Source organism: Hyperoodon ampullatus (genome assembly GCF_949752795.1).
Source record: "Hyperoodon ampullatus genome assembly, chromosome: 15".
NCBI lineage: Eukaryota > Metazoa > Chordata > Mammalia > Artiodactyla > Ziphiidae > Hyperoodon > Hyperoodon ampullatus.
This window is the reverse complement of record NC_136928.1, coordinates 79,648,706-79,674,479: the sequence shown is the minus strand read 5'-3', so window position 1 is coordinate 79,674,479 and position 25,774 is coordinate 79,648,706. Positions and strand designations below refer to the sequence as shown.

Below are 25,774 nucleotides of genomic sequence, written 5' to 3'. Positions count from 1 at the left end.
TGCCGCTGGGGGTGGAGGGGCGGAGGCGCCGTAGAAATGTGTCGGTGACATTGAATGGGGAGACTGAGCGCGAGCGAGGCGCGCGCGCGCACACACGCGCACACACGGCCCCGCTCGCTCCGAGATCCCCGGCCACGTAAGTAACTATTAATACCGCCTCGCCGAGAGATGCGGGCGTGCTGAGCTCGGGGATTGGCCTCGGGCACCGTCGGCCGTCCCCTTCAATTTTAAGTACACATTCCTCTTACCTCCGGTTGGGGGAAGAACAAAATAAAAGAAGAAGAAAAGCCGTCAATTTTCTCCAAAACAAACCCCACCAGGCAATTTGGGTTGAGGGTAGGGGGAGACGGAGTGGTTGCAAATTATTCCAAGGCGAGATCCAGTTACCGAACGAGAAAGGAACAGCGCGGGTTGACCGGGCTGGGGGTGCATCCCCTTCCAGGGCCGGGAGGACCCCCGGAAGCTCGTGCCGGGGAAATCGGAGACCACTGATCTACCCTTGTCCCTGCCCGCACTTCTCGCTTTATTCGGAGGACGATCTGGAGCGCGAGGGAGCGGCGACAGCATGAGCCGGTGCTGACCTCCGCCCGGCGGGCCAAGCCCTGGGCTTTGCCGCGGTACCTGTGCCCGGACCACAACTCTGTGCCCAGCTTTTGCAATCTTTTGTTGGCAGCGCTGACCGCTCTAAGTTAAATGCTCCCTTGCTATTTTTTTTGTCTGTTTGTTTAAATTTTGGAGAGCTCTTGCGGTCTTGGAAAAGCCTCAGACGCCATCTACAGTTAAAACGTAGGTAACTACCCTCTCCGGCACCCCCCCCTTCCACGCCCCCCACCCTTTCCACCAAAAAAGGGGGTGCAGCGCGGATTCTGGCTGCGGTGCAGCGCGAGCCGGTACCCGTGCTTATTTCCTTTTTCTTTTTGTTTGGTTTCTAACGCGCTGAGACCAAGCAGCGGCCGTGCGCTCCCCGAAGATTGCACAAACTACAGCCGGGCTCCTCCGCCCCGTCTGCGGTTCGGAAGCCTGCGTGGGGATCGCTTCGGGAGACCCGGCGCTGCAGCTCCCCACCTTAGCGATCTGGTTACTCGTCTAGACCCACGCTGGAAGAAGAGAGAGAGAGAGAGAGAGAAACTAAAAGTGCGAAGATTCTGCAAATCGCTGGCGGCTGTGGGGTAACAAAAGGACCCGAGTTGCTGCCGACCGAGGACCCCCGGGAGCCGGGCTCGGAAAAGACAAGGTGCCCGGCGGCGCCCATTTGGGGGCTTCTAACTCTTTTCTCCACGTAGCCCCCTTCCCGTCCCCTCCCCTCTCGTTCCCTTTTAAAATCCGTGGCACCGAGGCGCCTGCAGACGCGCTCGCCAGCGACTCGTCTCTCCAGCGGGTTTTTTTGTTTGTCGAGTGCGACCCCCACACTCATGAACATACACAGGTCTACCCCCATCACAATAGCAAGATATGGGAGATCGCGGAACAAAACCCAGGATTTCGAGGAGTTGTCGTCTATAAGGTCCGCCGAACCCAGCCAGAGTTTCAGCCCGAACCTCGGCTCCCCGAGCCCGCCTGAGACTCCGAACTTGTCGCATTGCGTTTCTTGCATCGGGAAATACTTATTGTTGGAACCTCTGGAGGGAGACCACGTTTTTCGTGCCGTGCATCTGCACAGCGGAGAGGAGCTGGTGTGCAAGGTAAAGAGCCCGGGGTTTGCTTTTGCCTTTTTTTTTGGTCTTTTAAGAAGATGCCCCCGGCCTTTTGGAGGGGGCCGGAGCGGGCGGAAGGTTGCCGAGCCGTGCAGTCCGGGGGGGTGGGGGAGGGAGATTCGCGGGATAATTATCCGTGGTCTCGTTAACTGCGGTTATGTATTTATTTGTTCCTGTTCGACTAGTTGCGAAGTTTTTAGAGCGTTGCGGGCAATGCGGCGGGCTGCGGCGGGGGCGTTTTGGGGAGAGCCCGCGGTGTGACTGTGCGGGGGCCACGGCCACGCGTGCTCCCAAAGGCTCGTGGAGCTCCTCCGCGCGACGCCGGGTCCCGCTGCCCGGGGGTTGCTCCCTGGGTCCAGCCCCCTCCCCTTTCCAGCACCGAGGAGGGAATCCCCCGCTAATTTTAAGGCGCTGATGACTTGGTTCCTTTCGCAGCCATTGTTCTCAGCAGCGTGCAGGTGTTGAACCTTTGTTCCGTAGGTGCCCCTTCAAAGAGACACACAAAGGTGTCCCCTCTGGCTGAGCCCAGGGGCCCAGCGCGGGGAAGGAGTTCACAAAGAGCTTGCTTCTGCCAGGAGCCTTGAAAGGAGGGTTGGGGGTGGAAATCAAAGCCGCCAGCGCACCTTTGGGTGCAGGAAATTGTGAATCCTTTGGGTCGTTTCCTCTTGTCTCCGTTCCTTCTCGTCTCCAGCTCTCCGAGCCGGAGCCCCCCTCGACCCCGCTACTCCACCCCCCAGCACACACCATTGCCTGTATGGTTTAGAGGCCAGCATTTGGAGCCTCGGGGATTCACAGTGCTAATGCAGAGATGGGCACTTTCCTTTCCTTTTCGTCTTTGACCCTGAACTGGTTGGTGTCTGTGTTGAGTGTGTCTGTGTGTCTTTGTGTGCGCCCACAGGGCTCCAGACAAGGGGATGAGCAGGAGACTAGTTGCAAAACAAACAAACAAACAAAAAATGAAGACGGTAGAGCAGGCTACCCAGGAATTGGACATAGATCAAGAATTCACTGTTGCTTAATTTTAGATTTGCTCACTGTTGTTTTTTGGGGGGAGGGAGGTAAGGATGTAGTAAGGAGTGGGGACCCCTGATGTCTTTGAAATGGGCATTCGGCACAGCTGTGCTACAAAAATAATGCATCACACTTTTACCATCAACCACAGGCTGCTTTGTGAACTTGCTTTCTTTCATAGGGGACTGGAGTATTTCATTGTGAAACATGGGTTTTGTGAAGGGTCTCCAGTCTGTTTTGCAATTGTTCAGTTCAGACCAAAGGGGACTGAGAGACTCTTTAAATATTGCTCTCTGCTTGTACTGAGCATTTGGATATTTTGCACCTTCTCCAAGCTACCGAGACTCAGAGCAGCTATTCCCAGTTAACCAAAATTCAGTAGGCTATTCAGAGCTGGATTGAATTCTCAGAAGACCTACAACATTGTACAATGGGGTAGTCATCCTTTGAAATGAATGAATTCCACAGAGCTGCCACTCTCATATGAAATATGCACAATCACCCAGCAGTGAGTGTTTTCACTCCTTTTGCTAAACTTCAGTAGAGCATTTTAATATTTTTCAAAGGCTGGAGATGCGTTTAAGTCAAGGGACTCTGCCGCCAAATTCTGCAGAAGCATCTTGCCCGCTATTTCTTTGTTTAAAGGCAGAGGTGACTCTGGCCCCTGCTGTTTCTTTCTCCCTTCAGATTTTTCAAGACATATTTCACTTTGGGCTGACCTTATAGTGTCATTTGTAGACTTGCTCTCTGGCCTGAAACTATACTTAATCGGCTGGTTCAGTTCTTGCAAAGATTGAATCAGCCCCTCACCAATTACTGTGCGGCTGCAAGTGGATTTAAGTGCAGTATCATTGTTCTGCTTGACAGAGGTCATCCCTTTAAGACACAGCAGCTTCTGTTTGCCTGCCTTTTTACCAGAGGTGATGTGGGTGACTTCTTATGCAAGCATAGTTGTATATAACCTAGGAAGCTCCAAGTGGTTTTATAAGGCTGCTTCTATGAACTACCCTCACGTATGCACTGTGGACTCTTGGCTTACTGCAAGGCTCAGTGAAATCTACACACTGCATTCCAGTTCCTTTTGACATCTTAGAATATAGAGTTCGTATCTCCTAGCTCTGTGTTGACCCAAGAAAAAAGTCTTTGCAAAAACAGATCCAATGTAAAATGCCACTTACAGAGAACTCTGTAGAATTCTGTAGGACATAATTTGGAAGAGAGAGACTGGAGGGTCATTTAACCAAAATAATCATGCCTGTTTATTGTCTCCCTGTGCCTACTTTAAGCTAGGCAGACGAAGGAAGGGGACTTTAGGGGGTTCTTAGCTTACTGTTTTCATGGAAATGCTTGTAGCTACTGTGCAGATTGACATAATTACTATCTTGACAAAATGGGCACTTTTTTTTTTTTTTGCAAAGGCTATGAATGATGGGTTAATCTCTGCCTTATCTGAACTGTCACATTATATAACTAAGGCTCCAAATTAAACATTTAAAAGAAGCTGGCGACCAGGCTTATGGCTTGATTTTGCACTTGCAGGTGATGGTTTAAATACCAATCCAAGCCCATAAATGCCTGTTATAGCTACTAATAAAAGTTTGGTTCCTACCCATTTGGGAAAACGTAAGTACTTGCTTTATTTTTCATACTCTGTCCACCATCTTGGAATTTAATTTAGTCTCTTCTACAAAGGGTATGGCTGCATTTTGAAGCTGCCATGAATTGTTTGATTTTTTTTTTTTAATTTTAATGTCCATCCAGTTTTTCAGCAGCAGGACAGGATAATAGACTAAAGGTACTGAGCAAAAAAAAAAAAAAAAAAAATCACCTTTTATTTTTTAACATGCAGCTCGAAGCAGGAAGTATGTTATAAATAATCATAACTCCATGAGTACTGGCGACACAGCCTGAAGCCTGGTGCTTCAGATCCCAGCATCCTTATATAACGCCGTGTTTACATTAGCCACTGCAAAGCCTTTATTACTCTCTGGGAAATTTTTGAGGCTTTCCTGGGTTTCTGCTGCCTGCAGTCTGGGTGTTAAAGTTGACTCAAGCATTTCAGATTCCTAATTGAACGGACCTCTGAGGTCACCGCTCGCAGGTCATCATTTGACAGTATCAGGGTGTGATTTGTGGTCTCTGGAGACACTGAAGTATTCATTCTTAAATTCTAGGTTATAGTGGCAGCAGCTGTGCCACTTTCCTGAGATGCCTTATTATGGTTCATTCACAACGTTACTTTGCTTCCTCGCCGGGGTTCGCACCAGCCCTCCCGAGGCTCTTAGGAGGCCGGTTTGACTCACAGATTTTGGGGGTTTGTTTTTTGCAGCTAAGAGAGACTTAACTCATGGATTCTTAAGTAGCAGCCTGTGTCCCTGGCTGGGTTTTGGAAAGCCCGTGAATCCCCTTAAGACAAATCCAATATTATACATGCTTTTGAGTGGTCATTGTCAGCTAAGGGGACGGAGCTTTTATCGGATTCTCATGTGGGATCTGGACCCCCAGAAGGTCAACCATGTTCTAAATCAATGTCTCCGGTTTCTGAAGAGGAGGGAGGCCCAGTGATTCTGAGTGCTTTATCCACCTCGTGCAGGTTATTGGTGGCCAAGCCAGGATTAGATTCTCAAATTTGATGATTTCTAGGCCAGCGTTTCCCACACACACTGCAAAATGATGATCAAGGAGAGTATGGTCTAGCTAATGAAAAAGACATTTAAGAAGCTAAGTGATGGTGAACCGATAACATTCAGTGTATTGTTAGAGCAATCCCGGCCTCCCATGCTTCCCAGCAAGGAACCCTGGAGCTTGCCCCTCACTTCTGCTGCACCAGATAGACTCATCATACTCACATTCCCAGGCGGGTAGGAAAGCCATATTCCAAACCCAGAGATTTGTATCCCTGATTTAGTGGAGCTCTTGAAATGAATGAAGGCGTTTTCTTGTAACCTCAGGAAAATCCCTGTAGTGTTAATTCCTCTTAGATCTGTCTCCAAAAGGTACCAAGGATGGATTTTCTTTCTAAATAACCCCACAATGAGGTGGCATTTCACAGGCTTATTCTGATTCATAGAAAATCATTGCATAACTGATTCATTGAGCTAGATATCTGTGGAGGGAAGAGAGAAAGGAGCGTGTCTGCTTTCTTAATAAGAAGGACTGTGTCCTTTCCTAGCTCTGCCACTGGGGGCTTGATTTGACTTGTTATCTGAGCCTCAATTTCCACATCTGCAAAATGAAGGTATTGAATTAGGTAACCTTCAGTCTACGCATTTAATCTATTAATTGCTATTCTGTTGTATACTGCTGTACAACCCAATTATGCAGCACAAAATATGTTGTATACAGTTGCTGTAGCTGTATAGTGTCGGTGTACTTTTTTTTTGAAGGTAAATGAGGTGTTATCTGTGCAGCTTTGGGATGGGTCCCTTTCAAATTTTGCCTTAATTTTTCTATAAACAGAGGGGATGAGGATAGAGAAAAAAAAATCATAAACTTATTCGTGATTTGTTTTGTGTATACAGTTTGTGTAATACGATACACAAATTGTGATACACAACTTGTGTATTGTATTACATCTGGCTGAGCATTCTGACCTTCGTTTTCTCATATAATCCTCCCGACACGGTGAGTCAATCACTTGCCCTTTTGCACATGAGGACTCGGAGGCTCAGAGAGGTCAAGCCAGTTATTCAATGCCACACAGCTGGTAGGAGGCAAGGCCAGTGTGGTCTGGGTCCAAGTTTGGCCCATGTCTATGGGAGGCATCCACATTCTGTGACTCGGTTGTACAGGATTTGGTTGTACTCTTGACTCTTGGTCTTGTTGTTCATCCTGCCCTAGGTGTTTGATATCAGCTGCTATCAGGAGTCCCTGGCCCCCTGCTTTTGCCTGTCTGCCCACAGCAACATCAACCAAATCACCGAAATTATCCTGGGGGAGACGAAAGCTTATGTGTTCTTTGAGCGCAGCTATGGGGACATGCATTCCTTTGTTCGCACCTGCAAGAAGCTGAAGGAGGAGGAGGCGGCCAGGCTGTTCTACCAGATCGCCTCAGCGGTGGCCCACTGCCACGACGGGGGGCTGGTGCTGCGGGACCTCAAGCTGCGGAAATTTATCTTTAAGGACGAAGAAAGGTGAGTCTCGTTCCTGTCCAGGCCTGTGTACTACAGCAGGCTGCTCAGAGAGGTTGGAGTGGACATTGTGTTTTGCTGCCTGCCATCCAGGTGAGGAGGAGGGAGCGTGGAAAGACAAAGGGAGGTGGATATCGCAGTGTTTGAAGTGCCCTTGGAAAGCAAATTGCCGCTCCTCTAAGAGATGTTATCAGATGCTCACAAGTGCCAGATTATTCTGTGACCCAGTAGTTATTTTTGTCTTGGTGTCTTGAACTCTGAAGGTGGCTGCCAGCCTGTGTGGCATTTTCAGTGTGAATAAGGCAAGATTTTGAGAAGCTTTTTGCCTTCGGAAAGCTCCGTGCCTGGCATCAGTTGTTTGTGATTCATTCATCACTCATTCGATAGATATTTCCTAAGTTTGTTCCTCAGTATGAATTACAAGTCTCAGTACTGTGACTATCAAGTTGCGTTAGCTAGTCAATGACCTATAAAGGAAATGTTACAGACCCTACTTACTCTTATGTACTGGGTCAGATGGGAACTGGGGGCTGGGATGTCAGTTCTAACTAGGAATTGGGGAGTCAAGAAAGTTTTTATAGGAGAGGTGATTGTGGAGCCAAGACTTGAAAGACGAATATGTTGTAGACAATGTGGGAAGGACCAATGTTCCAGGTGAGGAAGCTGTCTGTGCACATGCCTGGCAATGTGAAGGTCTCGGTTATTTTAGGAGACGGCCAGACAGGATGCTAGGCATCTGGGCTTCATTCATGGTTCTTCCGTTAACTCATTACATTCTATTTAGCAGGCCCCACTGGGGCCCTGCTTTCTCCTCCAGCTGACTTTGATTGTAAAAAGTCTTTCAAGTTACTTTTTTTCTTTTTAATAATGTGCTTTTTTAGAGAAGTGGAAGCAGCTGATTTACGTCCATTGTTGACTATTCCAAGGATTGTTCCAGGGGCTCTGCATACATGATGTCATGGAATTCTCGTGACTGCCTTGGGCATCCTCAGCTCCCGTTAGCAAAGTGTTTAGTGAAGTGAAGGTTCCACTGTCACAAAGCTATTAAGGACCATCTGAATACAAGGCTAGTGCACATCATTCATTCATTCACTCAGTGAACATTTCGGGGCTACCTTTTATCTGTCGGGAACAGATTTACTATCACACCTTTCCATCTTCCATTTAGTTGGCCATCTATCCCAGTGGCCTGTGGTATATTTAGGCGATTGCTTATAGAAGTCTCATGGCATCCAAATGAGAGAGACCTCGTGGTGTGTGCTTTGGTTTTTCCATCTTCATGGTCTGAGCTAATCGGGCAGTAAATGTCTGGGAAGCACAGGTCAAAGGGCCTGTGGTTACTTAACCCAAATGGAAAAATTTCATGAACTTTTATAATCCAGCTGAGTATACAAAGTGCAGAGGGCCCCTGGATTTCCTGGACCCACAGAAGTTGATTCTTGTTTCATATTTTTACCCATAAAGGAGTATCATAGGAATCCGTGGTGGCCAATATCCCGGTCTCTGACAGTGGATGGCATTTACCTTTATTAACAAACTAAAGAAGGTCGGGGGGCACTATTCGAAGATCTAGAGTGTGGGGCGATGGTTACTTTTCTTTCAGCTCAGGTGTGTCTGCCCTTGGAGCCTGGAGACCCAGGTTCTTATCCTGTTTTTGCCTTTACTCCACTCTGTGACCTTATATTGGTCCCTTCCCCTTGGCCTCAAGTTCCTCATCCTTTTATTGTCCTGGCTCAGTTCTACTGGCTCTAAGGTCTTCCTGAGTTCCCATACTCAGGCATGTGCTGCTTTGAATATTCTCATATGGGAAGATAAATATACATCTGACCCCAGCAGAATACTGACAGAGGTATCCTCTTTGCCCTTCCATGTTTCACCATCCTTGAAGATCTAATAACTCTAACTACAAAAATAAGAGGTAAAATTTGGTGACCTCTATAAGCTCCTACCGTAAGGTTATCATTTAACCACTTAATTCTCTCTGCAAATTGGAGAGGTGAGTATTAGCATGTCCATCGGGTAGATGAGGGCTCCGAAGTGTAGCATGGCGAAGTCTCAAAGTTACAGACACGAAAGAGCAGAAATAAGGACATGTTATCCTGTTAAGTCAGCTCTCAAGAAATTCATTTGGCCGCCACCAGAAGTCAGGACAATCAGTGCTCCCTGTCATGGGGATCTGCATTTTTAAACATCATCTTTGATTCTGTCTCTTTAGAGAGGAATTTCAGGCATCAGCAAGGACGAGGGGTGGGTGACCCATCCAGGCTTATTAGCATAGCCGTGGTAGACACAGATTGGTGAGGTGAGTCACAGTAGGCTGGATGTTCCCAGGTCACAGGATATGGGAGCAGAAGCAGACGCTAGAGGTTCCATGCTTCAGCCCTTTTGTTTTGCCACCAAGAAGCAGAGCCCCAGAGGTGAGGGTGCTCACCACAGAGCCCACAGCTGTCTGGAAGCAGATAAGGGCTGAGTCCGACCTCACATTTGCTGGGGCAGGGATTCTCCCCCAGGCCTGCTTGTCCTTTACGAGTAGATGTGTAAGACGGCGGATCAGTGCATTGTGGCAAAGCCAGAGTCTTCAATGTCGCAGGGGCTGGGGAAGAAATACCCACGGGTAAGACGCTTCCAACACGAGAACTGTGGGGCTCTGATGCTCAGTCTGGAGTTATGTTTGACTTATGCAGAAGAGCAGACCCTTTCTAGAAAGAACTAGAAAGAGGCATCTCATGTGAATGTGAAACCAGGACACCACTGGAGCAGGCGTGTCAAAGCTCAGTCCTTTTTAACTGCAAAGAGCATTTTCCTTCTGAAAAAGACAACCTAAGTGACAGGTAGGAAGCTGGTCTTCATCTGTTTCCAACATGTCTGAGCACCTGAGCCCGAGCAGCCCAGCCTCCCGAAGGAGCACTGGGGGGAAGGAGAACTCCCCATGCCACAGGTGAGGCAACTGGGCCACACAGGAGCTAGGTGACCTTGCTCAGGGTCTCACAACCAGTTCGATGATGGAGCTAGCCTAGAAATCCTATCATTTCCTTCCATTTCCTTCCATTTCCTTCCTTCCTTCCCGAACCATGCTGAGGTACCAGCAAACTTGCTGTGCTGAACACGACATGTATCTGTCTGGGCAGCTCTGAGAAGGTTGCTGCTTTCCTTTTCAAGGACATTCTAAATGTTTTCATCAGTAGCTGACAGGACCTTTTTAATTTTCACCCAACCATCAACTTTTTGTAAAAGATGAATAATGCTTAGTGGCCTTCTTTCATCTTGTTTTTTTTTTTTTTTTTAAATTAATTTATTTATTTTGCTGTGTTGGGTCTTCGTTTCTGTGTGAGGGCTTTCTCTAGTTGTGGCAAGCGGGGGCTACTCTTCATCGCGGTGCACGGGCCTCTCACTATCACGGCCTCTCTTGTTGGGGAGCACAGGCTCCAGATGCTCAGGCTCAGTACTTGTGGCTCACGGGCCCAGTTGCTCCGCGGCATGTGGGATCCTCCCAGACCAGGACTCGAACCCGTGTCCCCTGCATTAGCAGGCAGATTCTCAACCACCGCGCCACCAGGGAAGCCCCATCTTGTTTGGTTTTTAACCTCTCGACTTGGGACTGTGAGACAGGTTTTGTCACTCAGCATATTCTAGTTCCCACGGGCCACCGAGTTTCATGGTAGAGTCTCTTTGTTGGTCTGCACGGTGGCTGTGTGGCAACCTCGCCTGTATTTCCTGAGAAGAATAGGAGTCAGGGGCCCTGGGATCTCTTTGGGGCCATGCTGCTGGCAGCCTTCACTTTTGGTCCTAATCAATAGGACCTAATCCATAGGTATTTCAATAGGACTAAAGCTTCTTCCTCTCTTGACAGCATCGAAGAGTTAGAAACAATGGGTTGAATTTGAAAGACTCTTGAAAAGTTAGGCGATGGCGTCTGTGTCTGTTTTCTGATCCTTAATGCCTTGGTTCTATGATGGGGGGGCGGGGCATAGAAGAGACCTTAGGAAGCACTGCTTTATTAAGCTTCAAATCACCAGACACCTCTTTTGCACTCTATTTTTTTTTAAATTAATTAACTAATTTATTTATTTTTGGCTGTGTTGGGTCTTCATTGCTGCGTGCGGGCTTTCTCTAGTTGCGGTGAGCGGGGGCTACTCTTCGTTGCAGTGCGCAGGCTTCTCATTGCTGTGGCTTCTCTTGTTGCAGAGAACAGGCTGTAGGCGCACAGGCTTCAGTAGTGTGGCACGCAGGCTCAGTAGTTGTGGCTTGCGGGCTCAGTAGTTGTGGCTCGAGGGCTCAGTAGTTGTGGCTCGTGGGCTCTAGAGCTCAGGCTCAGTAGTTGTGGCGCACAGGCTTGAGTTGCTCCGCGGCATGTGGGATCTTCCTGGACCAGGGCTCGAACCCATGTCCCCTGCATTGGCAGGTGGATTCTTAACCACTGCGCCACCAGGGAAGCCCCTCTTTTGCATAAGTCTTCTCTCTCTCAAGGATGTGCTTCTTGTTCCTTGATGATCTTGAAAGTGATAGAAGGTGAAAGCATTACGTAGTGAAATTGGCTGTGCCCCACGTGGTTCAGAAAGAGACCTGCCTCTGGGCTGAAGTCTTTTTTTTTTTTTTTTTTTTTTTTTGCTGAAGTCTTATGCACAGATTTTCCATTCTGGACCATCGGTAACTCTTGAGTCCATGGCCATCCATGGGAACATTCTTAATGGCACTGTCATCACCGCAAGTCCAGTTTCCCACAGGTGGCTTTGCAGACATCATATACAAATGACACCCAATGTTCTATTGACCCTGATGCTAGGGTGCCTTCTGCCTCTGTGTTGAATCAGCAGCACCTCAGATTCTTCTGCTCCTGTTTTATTTGTTTACTTTTATCTATTCTGTTTTATTTGAGCTAGATTCAAATTCTGGCTCTACCACTTATTAGCTACCTGATTAAGTCATTTCATGCTTCTGAGCTGCACTTTCTTTCCTCAAAGCAGAAATAATAATTGCATCTCTGTAGGGTGGTTGTGAGAGTTCAATGAGATGATTCTGTGACTCACAGGGCAGGCAGGTACTTACTAATCAACAGCTGCTCCTAGAGTCATTGATAAAATGGTACCGTTTTGGGGGAGCAGGTCCCAGAGAGTGGAGAACGCAGTAACCATTTCCATGAAGGTGGAGCCTTTGTGATGGAAGGGTTCGGATTTAAGCCACATCCTCCTCTTTCTTTTCTTTAACTATAATCACTGGATCCGTATTAGGAGGGCGCCTGACAGGTCAAGTACATGTGGTGTGGAACCTGATGCTCAGAAGGGCTAGAAGTTTGACGAGATGTACCACAGGCAAAGTGGACAAAAGCACAGGCAGGGAATGAGGGATCCTGCCCCAGCAGGCCTGGGCCGGCCACTGTGCGTCTGCCCCTGTGCCGCTGCCTCTCCTCCATGCCGAGACGTTTCTGCAGGGCTGAGCCTCAGTCATTTTGTTTGTGTTTTGAGGAAGTTAAACCCCTATCCTGATTGAATTCGCCCTGGACACACCCTTTGCATCCCCGGTTCCTGTCGTAAAATCTGAGATGGTCTGTGTGAGTAGGTGGGGCCCCCTGTTGGTTGGGGCCCTGAACCTGAGAAAGAGCAGTGCTCAAATTCCCAGAGGCCGTGCCTGCGTCCTCCAGCCCCTCTGGCCCTGCTCTGGGATCAGAGGGGTCTGCTCGGTCAGTCTGCTCCTCGAGGCCCATGGCTCAATCCCAGCCTCTAAGGGACAAGGCCAGTTATGCCCGTGGAGAGTGAGTTGCTGTCTGGATTCCAGTCTCTCCTCTTGCACTTATTCATAACCTTAACTTTGACAAGTTACTTAACCTCTTCTGCCCCATTGCCGCATCATAACGAGAGGACTTTGCTCCTGAAATTAAGTGAATTAATGGCAGTGAACCTGATGCTGGGTGCACAGCTGGCCATCAGCACGAGATCCCGCTGCTGTCCTTAGCCTCTTCTGCACTTGCTGTGTGGCCCTCTGGGTGACACGGGGCCAGTCTGCTGACTCAGGACGTAAAGAGCCCTTTAAGCTGGTGCATCCTGGGGCTGCAGCGGGGCCACCTGAAGAAAGCGGCAGGGGCAGGGCTTGTGCCTACAGCAGTCCCCGTTTGCCAGCTGGATTTCTCCTCTCCCTTCCACCCCTCACCCCAGCTCCCTGCCCCCAACCACAGTTCAGTGTTGACATTTCTTTGCCCAGAAATACCCCATGTGAAGGAGAAGACGGCTTCTGTACGTGTTTCTTCTTTGGTTTGAAGATTGTTATCTCTTGACGTCACGGGTCTCATTTCCTCTGCTTTGTGGAAGCCGATCAGTGCCTGCCTGCTTCTGCCAGAGGGGACTCTTTGTAGGAACCCAGCGGCCTGGGGTTTTCGGTAGAACAAAAGCCCTCTGCCCAGGCACCAGAGGACCTGCACCTCCCTGTGGGGTGAAGGCCTCTTCCCTCCCACACCAGCCGAGGCCAGTGCTCTCTTTCCCAGGTGTTAGTATCTATAGTAGTCCTCCCTTTCGATCTTCCAGGTTTTTCTCACCTCTCTTGGGGCTCAGTATCTAACAAAGCACAGAGGGCAGGCACTGGAGCCCTGGAGACCAGACTCTGCTTTCTTTCATTAATAGTGATTTACGTTAAGTTGTAGGCTCACTGGGTTTTAGGGAAACACCTTGCCTTTTTGCTTTGAAGGAGCCAGAACTCCTGGAATTCTCTTCTTCATGTTGACCATGTTGATGTACATCAGGCCCATCTTTAGGGAAAGCTCCTCTCCCCAGATCCTTCTTCTCAGGATGTGTCGGTGACGCCCTCTGGTAGCGCCCACACTTGCCTCTGTCATAGCGTCTCCCGCTCTGTCGTTATTGTCTGTGTGCATCTGCAGACTGTCCTCATCTCCTGCTGGCCTGGGAGCTCCTCGGGGTCAGAGGCTGTGTCATGCGCACTGTTCTGGAACATGGTGGGCACTGAATGACTGGAAATGCCTTTTACTGAGTAGGAGCCGCTCAGATTGGATTCTAATGACAGAGTGAGAGGGGCAGGGAATGTACTGATCTAATGGTCGTTTCGGTCATTGCCCAGATGGGAGCCCAGAATGACCAAAACTTAGGATCTCCCACGTAGACACGTTTTTTCAAGAGAACTGTTTACAGAGTTCCACATCAAGTAACAAATCATTCCCATCTTGATTTAATGAGTTATGCAAAAGTGACATTTATGTGAGATACCATTATCCAGGTCTGTGGTGGGTGTCATTTTATTTATGAAGGGCTTCAGGTCACAGTTAGAGGGGAGGGCTTCCTCAAGGTCCTGTGCTTAGAGACAGACTAAATAGTGGGAAGTCCCAGCAGGATTTCTGGCTGGGCTCTTTACTATTGGGGCTTAATAAATTAGCTCATGGGCTCGACTGGGACCCCTCAGGCAAATGGGGCAGAGGGCACGGCGGTGAGATTTTTGATTCCTGCACTTGACCGTTTGACCTTGGCCTGCCTTCTCTGACATGGGTTGGAGATAATAAACTTAGAGTATTCAGCACAGAGCCTGGTGCACTGCAGGGACTTAAAAAGATACGTGTCATGACTGCTGTCCGTCATCCGCTATGGCTGTGAGCCTCATACCCCAGCAACCTGTAGATTCATTTATTTGTTCAACAGATATTTATGGAGCACGTGGTATGTGCCTGGCACTATTCTAGGTGCTGGAGATACCGCAATGCCGCGTGAGACAGAAGCCCCGCTCTCACGGGACTTACATTTTAGTGAAATAATATCTGGGGTCCACCATGTACCAGGCCCTGTTCTAACTACAACACTTAAATGAATTTCATCTGAATTAATTACTATATTTAAGTTAAGCCATTTAAACCCAATAAGTGAGTTCCTGCTATGGTTATCAGCATTTTACAGATGAGGAAACCGAGGCTCAGGGTCGTACAGCCAGTCAGCACAGACCTGGGGGTTGTACCCAGGAGACCTGGCTCCCAAGGGTAGGTCCTCAAATGCCACATTAGCTGCAGAGATAGATGCCACGTAAAATACACCCTTGACCTCAAGTCGTAGAAGGAATTTTCGTATGCAATTAGGCAACAAATGAACACCACAAGGACCTGGCCGGCTGGAGTCTACGTGAAGCTCAGGACTCGGTTTCCTCTGAGCAGTCTTGGCAGACATAGACTCGGCCACCAGTTAACTAACCCCACGGGCAATCCTAATATGTCCTGTTGTTCCACTTTACGGAGTGGGTTTGGTTTCCTCTGCAGAACTATAAGCTGGGGTCCATTTATCATTTGGACCCTCATGCCTAGCACAGGACTTAGCATTATAAGTGCTGAGTGAATGTATGACATTTGACTCAATGGGGGTATGAATAGCCCCATACACCCTGGAGGCATAAATATTATAAGAAAAATCCCCTAAATATACTGATGGAAGAAGACAGTGGATGGAAACAAATTTTAAACGTCCTTTATCCAGCCCTCTTGGCAATTTCTCTAAACCATGGACAGAATCCAGTCTACTGGAAATTTCTTTGGATTCTAGACATTGCAGTTCTTGAGCAGTCACGCCAAGATGCCCTGAGCTCTAGACAGCAGGTTAGAGCTGGGGGCATCTCACAGACATGAGAATCACACTCTCTTGCAAACGTTTATTAAGCACCTATTATGCACTACTTGCCCTGCTAGGTATTGGGGATACAAGACTCAATACCAGAGTCCTCACCTCATGGAAGACACAGCGCAATGGTTATTTTTACCACCACGTCAGAGAGGAAGGGTGTGCGTTAGCGAGCTGTCTGCGAGCAGGAAGAGGATATTCCAACAATGGAGCGGAGTGTAGAGAAGGGTTATGTCAGGGAGGACATGGGCTCCTTCACAGGGCTGTTCCGGGTGATGGAGGAGGGACGGGGAGGGGTCCCGAAAGTGCCAGCAGTAGGTGGGGAGGGACTGCTGGGGGAGGGGGCTCTGGGGCGGGGTGGGGGCGGAGATGAGGCTGAAGAGGTCTAGGGCCTTGGCCTCATGCCTGGGACCTTGAACTTGATCTGAAATTCAGGAGGAGCCATTGAAGTTGTTTTCTAGTCAGGGCTGGGACGGGGGCACGTTGAGATTCCAGAAGTGTGTGTGAGGGATGGACTGTGGATGGACATCCACTTCAGGATGCTGAACCAGGACTCGGGCAGTGGGGGTGGGGTGGGGAGGGGGCTTTAAATCCAACCCTTTTATCTTTGCAGATAAAGAAATCAGGAGGGGAAGGTCCTTCCCCAAAGTCCTATAACGTGTTAGTGACACGACCAAGAGCAGAACCCGGTTTTCTGACTCCCTGAACTTGTTCCGTCTCTGCTCAGGCCACCTGGGGAAGCCCCAGTTTAGGACCCTGCCAAGGGAAGCATCCCCGTCCGGCCCAGTGTGTGGACCAGCCGCTCACAGCGCTGCTGGGGGTGGCGGGGCTGGAGGGACTGGCCTGAGCCCTGCCCTCACCCCACCAATGGGGCATGGATAGGAATGTTCTGGGCCCCAAATCAACCGAAACAGCACCTCAGGATGTGCCTGCCTCTTCCTGGAAGAAACTGGGCTGGTGGCCCCTTGGGGCAGCGCTGTCCAGCATGGAGCAGGGATGATTGCCTGGGAAGCCTTCCTGAGAGGCTGAATCGACTGATCTGGGGTTGGGGGAACCTCGGGGACCCAGGTCTCAATGCAGGGGAGCGAGAGGTGGATGGAGTATCCATGAGGAGTCCGAGCTGCGTCGCCTCCCTTGGATTTCCTGGCTGTTCCTATGACAACGGCAGGCAGGCTGCATGGGGAGGGGAGGCGGGGTATGGCTTCCCCAATCCCACCACGGCCCTGATGAGTCAGACACGAACGTGCGTCTGCACGCCAGCTACACAGGCTTTTACATCCTGGCTGGGCAGCCGGTGCCGTGGAAACACCTAGGTGCTTGAGTCCGCTTGGGTTTCTCCTCCCAACTGTGCTGTTTCCCAGCAAGTGACTTCATCTTTCCAAGCTGCAAATTTCTCTGAATCAAAGCGGTGCAGGAACCACCACGTCCCAGATTGCGGGGTGGTGTTGTAGGGCAGTCAGAAGATATACTGCCTTCTAGAACTTACCAGCCCTCCCTAGGTCCCCCTCCCCTTAGACTTCTCCCCCCGCTACCCCCAAGTTGTTCGCTTACTGGCTTACTTGCTGCTCTCTTGCTAATTTGTGAGCAGCTTGATCTAAGTGCTAGGTCTGTTCACTGAATCTCCAGGAGCTGGCATGTCGGTGGCTCTGAGGTGACTGCTGGAAAAATCTATACACACAAGAAACAGAGGCTCAAAGGAGTAATGATTTATCGGGCAGTTTAGCGACCTGGGGAGTCCCAGTGGTGGCCGCCAGGCTAGCAAAATGCAGCCCATGGAGCTCAGAGGCCTTCCTTGAGCCCCCCAGCAGTAGCCCCAGCTGGGACCCTTGCTTGACAACTGGACCGGCAGCCAAGGGTGGCTTTGCAGTAGCGGCTGTGGCTGACTGCGGCTGACCTTTCTCCCTCGACCCTTTGCCTGCTTGGACCCACCCCACGGAACGGCCTTCAGTGACTTCCGGACTTCCTGTCCAGGCCAAGCCCACTTGGTCTGGCTGAACTCCCAGCCCGGCCCCTCCCTGGCCGACCCTGTCCTGATCTCTTCCTGATAGGAGCCCAGGGTGGGTTTTGAGGTTTAAAAGCAAAGGATGATTTGCTTGTGCATACCTTTTTTCTATTTTGGATGGAGCATTGAACATGGAAATCCAGGCTCTGTCACTCACGTTCCAGGTGGCCTTGGACAAGTCACATCTGCTTTCTGTAGCTCAGTTTCTTCATCTAGTGAACGGGCAGGTCCAGCTACCACCATCCACCTCATAAACTACAGCACTTAGATCATGTGTGTGATGGTTTTGTAGGTGCTCTGGTGTTGAATAAACCCGGGGCCATATTTGTCTCCATAAACCCAGGGTCTCCCTTAAGAAGTTTCTCTGTCTTGGACACCAAGTAAATCTGTGATGTTGGTGCCAGCATGTCTTTTGGAGAGGACACTGGCATTAGAATCCTCCTGACGTGGATTAGAGCTCAGTTTTTTCAGTTACTCTACGTATGACCTAAAACATTTCATTCTCTGTGCCTTGCTTTCCTTATTTTTTAGGAAGTGGCACATATAATATTTGCCTTTCAGTTTTGTTATGGGAAATAAGATATGTAGACTGAAAAAAATCCCAGCATTTTATAGATGTTTAATTCGTGGTTTCCTATTGTTGTTACTACAATTATTATATCAATATCAGGATGTTATATAGGAAGGGTTGCAGTCCCTATAGCTTAAGAGTTAAAGGAAAGGTAAAATCGGGAAATCTGAAGCTAGAAGAGCTCTTTTCAGGCCATGTACCATTGGTTCTCATTTTACAGAAGGGAAACTGAGGCTGAGGTCGATTTCGTGACCCACAGGGAGCCACTCAAGCCTCTGCTGAGAGTGGGTAGGACATCAGGTCAGGGCTTTCAAGGCGGGTGCGGATGCTCTGTGCGGGTGGGGAGTGGAACTGCATCCTGCTGGTTCTGGCTTCCTCACCTGGCTCAGGATCCGAGGACAGGAGGCCTGGCGCTGGGCTGGGCCTGCACCTGAGACACAGGCTGCCCCCGTGTAAGCCTTGTTCATTCAGAGGTTGAAAGCAAAGCAGGCTGTTCCCCGCCTGTGCCAGGGACAGGTTGCAGAATGCACACAGGGATGCAGCTTGCAGGCCAAATCAACCCTGCCTGGGGCTCAGGGCTCAGGGCTCTCTCCTCCAAGAAGCTGCAGGAGATAACCACTGTCATTTACAGCTCTTTGGCCGCACAAATCCCCACCATCCTTCCTTGTCACTTTCAGGAGTCTCTATTCTTCATGTACCATCTCTGGTCTCATCGCCTCCATGAAGCCCATCCTGATCACCTTAGTCAGTACTGAATAATGTGAGCAGGAGTGAACTGGGCACATATTTGGGGGAAGAACATTCTAGGCAAGGGAAAGAAAAAAAAAAAAAACAAGTGCAAAGGGCCCAGGAAGGTACCGGGGCACAGAATTCATGTCCATTTCAGTCTGCCTGAGGCTTGTTCATCTGTCTTCCCCTCTAGGCTTTGGGGCCGAAGGTGGGTTCCTTATCGTAATAGAAGGTTAGTTAGAGTTTCCACCACTTTTTGCCGATTTACTGTGCTACGCTCCTTGATAGATGCTGTACTTGCATCGTTTCATTTAATCTTCACAAAAACCGAGACGATGGGTGTGACTTGTCCTGTCTGTGTCTCCCGTGAGTAGTTTATTTGAATGACTAGGGCCATCTGATGCTCCCGTTGATTTTTATGAAAATCCATTTCTCTGCCTGGAAATTCCTAATCCCCAGACTGATCAGGAGCCCTCAGAAGCTGGAAGACTGTTCATTCATTTCCTCCCACTCTGGCGGGTGCAGGCGCTCCGCCGGGCACTCCCTGCAACACTCCTGAGAGGAGAGGGCGAGGCCCCCCCATCCCCGGGGGTAAGCTGAGCCCCAGAGACCTTCTGAAGGGCCCTGCAGTTGTGTGGCACGTCCGTGGGGACCAGAGCTGGAACTCCAGCCGGGCTTGGGCCCGCGACCTATGGGCACCCCGGAAGGTCCCGGAAGGTCCTTGTTTAAAGACGTAATCCAGACTTCTTGCCTCGACCCTTGCCTGGGAGTGATGTAAACAAGTTCAGGATGTTCCCAGAGAGGCAAGGTCAGAAGAATGCCTGGAGCGCCGCATTTCCTCCCCATGCTCTTCTAGGCTTCTCTCAGCCCACCCCGGGGGGGATGCCTGCACGCCTGCGCAGAAGAAGCCGGCTCCCTGACCCTGGGGCGCATGCGTGCTGCGCCTCGTGAGAGGATGGCTTCGCAGCCCCGCCAGCCTGGGTTGCGTTCCTCCGCCCGGAGCTGCGGTGGCGCGGGTCTGGCCTCAGCTCCCCGCCCGGAGAAAGGCGAGCGCTCAGCCGCTAACTAGTCTTCCCCACAAGTGAGCTGACTTATCCTCTCTGAGTATTAGACACGGTGTCCCCGTAAAGGAATAATAATTCTTGCCTTGGAAGTTGACTTTATACATCTTAAAAAAGAAAATAGATGTAGATACCTACTCATGCTTAAATGCAGAGACGGTGTTTGCTATTTGGCACTTACTAATTGTCAGAGGCAGCATTTGAACCCCGGCCTCTGACCTCGAGACTCGGAACTGGCCTGGCTTCTGTGTGGCTGTGTCGCTACCAGCCGCACCGAACGCCGTGTGACCACAGATCCGGATGCTCCCAGCCGGAGGCTCGGCCTCTGAAGGGAGGAGGAGGCAGGGGCCGAAGGATCAGCTTAGGGGCAGCGGAGGCCAGCGGCGCATGGAGTGCTTTTTGATGAATTTATTTTTTTACCGCCCTCAGATTCCTTAGGTATTTGCATAGCTCCTGAGTCCTGAGTCTTGAGTTGGGGGAGGAGAGAGGTGAACTCGGGGAGGGGCTTGATTGACAAGAGGGAGACCTTAACCGTTTTCGAAGGCCCTTGTCCATGATCTGGAGGGGGGGTTCCGTAGAGCGGTGAGGATGAAAGTGGGGTCCCTGCTGCCCATGGGAGGGAGGGGGTGGGGTTACGGGGCGAAGGAGAAAGTGGGAATCTAGGGGTGTGACCCGGAAGGAGATAAGAATGAAAAAAGGGCTGTAGAATTGGCTTAGCGCGAAGAGCTTGAGGTGGGGAAGCCCGTCCCCTGAAAGGTCTTGGACGCCACGTCTCCCTCCTGCCCTCACCCTGCCAGGCACCTGAGCTGTTGTAATTTACAAAGCCCGCCCCCCGTAGAGCCTTCACCTGAATTCCACATAGTCCTGGGAAGGTGTAACTCCTTTACCCGGAGCAGGGGCCGTTGTTCCTTTCCAGGTGAGCTCACGGGCGCTCCCGGGGCTCAGCAGCGTGACTGTCCCTTTCACTCTTGGATCGAGGGATTGAGTGTCTACTGTGTGCCGGCTACTAGTCTAGGGGCCGGAGATACCGCAGGGAACACAGGTGGTTTTCTCCACGTTCAAAGTGACCGTAGCCACCTGCCCAGGAGCCCCTGGAGGTGGGGAATGAGGCGATGACCCTGAAGCGACCACTGACAGCATAATACAGAGTATCAGTGCAGAACCGTGGATGTGTAAATGCGTAGTATTCCCGGCGGTGATGAGGGGGATGCTGGATTCTGGGATGGGGCGCTACTTTGTATAGAAGGGTCAGGCAAGGTCTCTTTAATCAAGTGCATTTATTTGACCAGAGACCTGAAAACACTGAGCGGTGCATGTATCTGGAAGAAGAACATTCCGGGCAGGGGCCTGGGTGGGGTGGGGAGGATCGTGTGCAGAGGCCCCAGGAAGGACTGGGCTTGGTCGGCGTATGTGAGGACCGGTGCAGGGTCTGGAAGGGAGGGGGCCGTGTGGGTGAAGATGGTCGCCCCCGCTCGGACGAGCTGAGACAGCGGCGGAGGGTTTCGGCAGAGACACCCGGCTCCAAACACGAATCCCCTGGTTCCAAGTCTCATTCCACCGGACGATAGCCCCTCGTCACACAGAGGCGAGGGCTTATTATTGTTATTTGCCCTGCAATAATTCTTCCCATAGCTGCTCTGCTACCAACACGGTGAACCTGGAGGTGAGGGAGCCTGGCTGGTCCCGAAGCCGGGCAGCAGCTGCTGCTGGTGGGGGGGTGGGGGGGCGGGGAAGCTGCAGAGAGAACCCCCTGCGGCCTGTGGTTTGCGGCCCTTCCCCTCTGCCCTGTGGGTTTCACCGACTCACTCCAGTTTCTGAACATCTGGTGAGGCTGGTGTGAGTCAGCTCCACCTGCCACCTTAGATTAGAAGAAGGAAAAGGAAGAAGAGATTTGTTTCTAATCCGCTCAATTCCAGATTAGCACATCTAGACCCTTCCTATTTCTACAGATTACTGAAGGGGGAGGAGGAGGGCATGTGCACTACAGACTATAATAGAATATGGGTGAGCAGATAAAGAAGATGTGTTGCTATATATGACAGAAGCCCAGAATGTTAAAACTGGCAGAGACTTTAAGACTGTCTTGTCCAGATGGATGCACAGCTGTGTGCATGTACTTAATGCTACTGAACTGTACACTTAAAAATGGTTAAAATGGTAAATTGTATCTTATGTATATTGTACCACAATAAAAAAAAATAAAGTTAAAAAAAAAAAAGACTGTCTTGTTCAGTACTCTGCTTTAAGGCTGAGAACAGAGAGGTTTAATGACTCACCCACAGCCACAAGCAGATAAGAGATGTAGTCTGGCCTGGAATCTGCCTCCTACTTCCTAGCCCAGCACCTTTTCCAGTGACCACAACTATTTCTTGCTCATGGATGGAAATTAGGACCAGGAAGTAGTCACCCTTTGATCTTGGAAAGTCCTGTAATCCAAATATAGGATCTTAGAATCAGCCCAGGGTTTCATCCGACCTTTTGCTCGAGAGAGCTCCGAGCAGTTCTCCTTGGAATAACTTGAGCCTCGCCTCCCTTCAGTGGCCCTTAGGGGAGCTGTGGTGACTGCCTGGAAAGGCTAAGACCTGCAGTTGGAGAAAGACAGAGAAGTAGCAGTGGATGGACCTGAGTCACGGGCTCTGATTTAGGAATAAAGCCTTACTGTGGTTTCTCCGAGCAGTTTGCTATTCTCTGCTCATCTGAGCCTCCTGACACCTCAGGGCAGCAGGGTAGATGCTTTGATGGGCCCTTTTGAGATGAAGGAACCAACGGATAGAAATGATACTGACCTTGTAGGACCTCGTTGGCACTACCCATGCGGTCCCAACCACTAACTCTAGCCCCTCTTCCCCGTCCCATGTCCCCTTCGTGGCAGGCCATCAGCAGTGTGATGGGATGGGATTAACTGAGTTTACAGGGCCTGAGAACTATGGGGACTTGGCAGTGGAGGTGTTCTGGCCAGGAGAGTGAGAGGAGGGTGTCCGTTTTAAGCACTGAAAGGTTAATAATGCCTAACTTTCCACTCAGAGAACAGCAGGGCAGGGACACAGGAATTCTTGGGAGGCACCCGGGCTAAGGAAGGGATGCTAGGCTAGGAGCTTGGGGGCACTGAACACATACTTATTTTGTACTTGGTGATGATATCAAGTCCCTCTGCATAAAGGTGAGTGGTCGGTTTCAGGGACTCAGAGTTTAATGCAGGATTTCTCCACCTCTGTTCTTCCCCATCGTACCCAGGAGAGTCCTGCATCCATCAGCAAGCTCAGTGGTCCTTAACTGGTGGGGGAAAGATTCACACACACACCCATGTACCCATGTGAGACAGAATCACATATGTGCTGGCGCAAGTGGACTATCTAGGTAACCTGAGCCACATATGTACCAGGTCAAGGACCAGACCCTAGGAGTGTGATGGGCAGGACAGGAGGCAACTTCAACAGGAAATCTTGGAAAGAAGATGAGGAGGTTGGCTTTGGAAGGCCTAGGTAATGGGATGCACTCCTGATTGAATGTTCCCTGGCCCTGCCTGTGTCCGAAGAGAGGCAGCTTGGTGCAGTGGAAGGAGCATCCAGGTTGACTTAGGAATATGTGAGGTCAGGTTTTCTCTATTTTCCAGCTAGAAGGCTCTGGGCAGGTTACTCAAACTCTCTGAGCTTCCATGTTCTTTTCTGTAAAATGGAGTAATAAAATCCTTTACGTCTAAGTAAAGGGCTGTTGCGAAGCCAAAATGCCGTTGAGTGAAAAGTCCTGCTCCTGTGTTTTATCATGTTCGCCACAAGTTTGCCAGAGGCTGTGGACAGAGCTTCTATGAGTTTCCCAGCTGGTTGGATCTGAGTTCAAATCTTCTGTCTCCCCATCATGACCCAGGTGTTACTTTGAGAGTATGACTCCATCTTTTGCTTCCTCATCACTAAGATGGGGCGATAATAGTGCTGTTTGTGGTTTGTTTACTTGCTGAAGGTCACAGTCCCCCAGTAGATCATAAGTTTCATGCAAAGTCTTTGCCTCCTGGGCCCCCAGCCCTGGAATAGGGTCTGGCACCTAGAAGGTGCTCAGTAGGTAACGTTTGGCTGGGCCAATGAATGAATGGTCATCGGAAACATAAGATGTAATGATGGGATTCGTGGGTCTCAGAGCACCCTTATGAGCTCATATTTTCCTTCCTTTCTTGCAGGACTCGGGTCAAGCTGGAAAGCCTGGAAGATGCCTACATTCTGCGGGGAGATGATGACTCCCTCTCTGACAAGCACGGCTGCCCAGCGTACGTCAGCCCAGAGATCTTGAACACCAATGGCAGCTACTCGGGCAAAGCAGCTGATGTGTGGAGCCTGGGAGTGATGCTCTACACCATGTTGGTTGGGCGGTACCCTTTCCATGACATTGAGCCCAGTTCCCTCTTCAGCAAGATCCGGCGTGGCCAGTTCAACATTCCAGAGACTCTGTCGCCCAAGGCCAAGTGCCTCATCCGAAGCATCCTGCGGCGGGAACCCTCAGAGCGGCTGACCTCGCAGGAAATTCTGGACCATCCTTGGTTTTCTACAGATTTTAGCGTCTCGAATTCAGGATATGGTGCTAAGGAAGTGTCTGATCAGCTGGTGCCGGATGTCAACATGGAAGAGAACTTGGACCCTTTCTTTAACTGAGCTCATGCCCCACAGTGACTCAGCAGGTACCAGGAGCAAGAGAGGGCAGTGGAGAGGACTTCTTCCAGGGAACATGTATCGCCTGGTTTGGTAGCAAGAAAGACACTGACACTCACAGGCTTCTTGGTTCAAAGAAGGAAAACCGTCAAGGAGCTGACTGAACATGTAGCATGGGGACCAGAGATGCGGGATGGGGGCGGGCTCCGGGGTCCTGTCGGATGGGCGGGAGCCCCCTGGAGCTTCTCTTGCCTAATGGAGCCCCCTGGAGACTACCCCTGTCAGTTAGGCTGCTTCTGCCTACCCCACTTTCCATTTTGTTCCAAAATAGTTGCAGATCCTGATAGAATCAAAACTCTCTGCCTCAAACATACATCTTGGCATCGCACTGTTAGCATTTAACTTCTTGTCATGATTCAGGGAAGGTACCATTGGCCAAGGGTTTTTTTTTTCTTTTTTCTTTTTAAACAAGCCAACCACCTATCTGATAATTCACGGGGTTCATTTTTAAAAAATTCGGTGCACACAGACTGACATGAAACCTGGGTGCTAAAACTAAAAGAAAATAAAAATCCATTTTGTGTCTCTTAATTGCGTTCTTCAACTCATTTCTTCTAAATAAACTATTGAATATCCTGATCAGGAAATGACATGTTAATACTTTGCTCCCTGAAGGAGGAAAAAAAATCTCTCCTTTAACCCACTATTCTGTTTTGTGTCAATTGGTTTATGGCAGGAAGCTATTAGAAGTCAAACTTCCAGATGAATTACGGCTATCATAGTTTAAAGAAAGAAAAAAGAAAGGAAGACGAAAGGAAAAGAGAAATTCAACTCCTTTTTTTTTTTTTTTTTTTTTTGGTGAATGATGAGGGCTGCGTTGCAGGCATGCCTCTTTCCTGAGATGATAATGTGAGATCCTGGATACTCTCGGAGTCTGAAGCTTTTGTAATACTCTGATCTCAACTAAACATTTTGTCTTTGTTTTATCGGCAACTAGTGAGACGAAGCAGGTTGTCCCACATGTATAAAATACAGGGCAGCTATTGAGTTTTCTTTACGGAGTATGATCTGTTTTGGCTTGGAAGGCCCTCTGGTTAGGACAAAAAACCTCAGTCGAGACACGCGGGAAGGAAAAAATAAGCTGAAAGCTAGGATGATATAAATAAAACAAGCTCTCTATCCCCATACGCACCTTTGTATTTTCAAGAACTCTTCTATTTATTAAGGAAAATGTCACATTGTGATGTATTAAGCCAGTACTTCAATTACGGGTTAACTTGGGTAACATGTTACATGCTGTAGTTAACATTTATATATATTTTTTTCTCTGAGTATTTCTGTCCCT

General features: G+C 49.7%; 1 protein-coding gene across 1 annotated transcript; it reads left to right on the top strand.

Moving 5' to 3' along the window:
- Positions 1-1,412: 1,412 nt before the first annotated feature.
- Positions 1,413-24,432, top strand: TRIB2 (tribbles pseudokinase 2; the record flags this gene model as incomplete). The annotated part of the gene is made up of 3 exons (XM_079721242.1): positions 1,413-1,682; positions 6,546-6,838; positions 23,964-24,432. 3 exons carry the CDS (start codon positions 1,413-1,415, stop codon positions 24,430-24,432), a joined length of 1,032 nt encoding a protein of 343 aa, XP_079577368.1.
- Between the last annotated feature and the right edge of the window lie 1,342 nt (positions 24,433-25,774).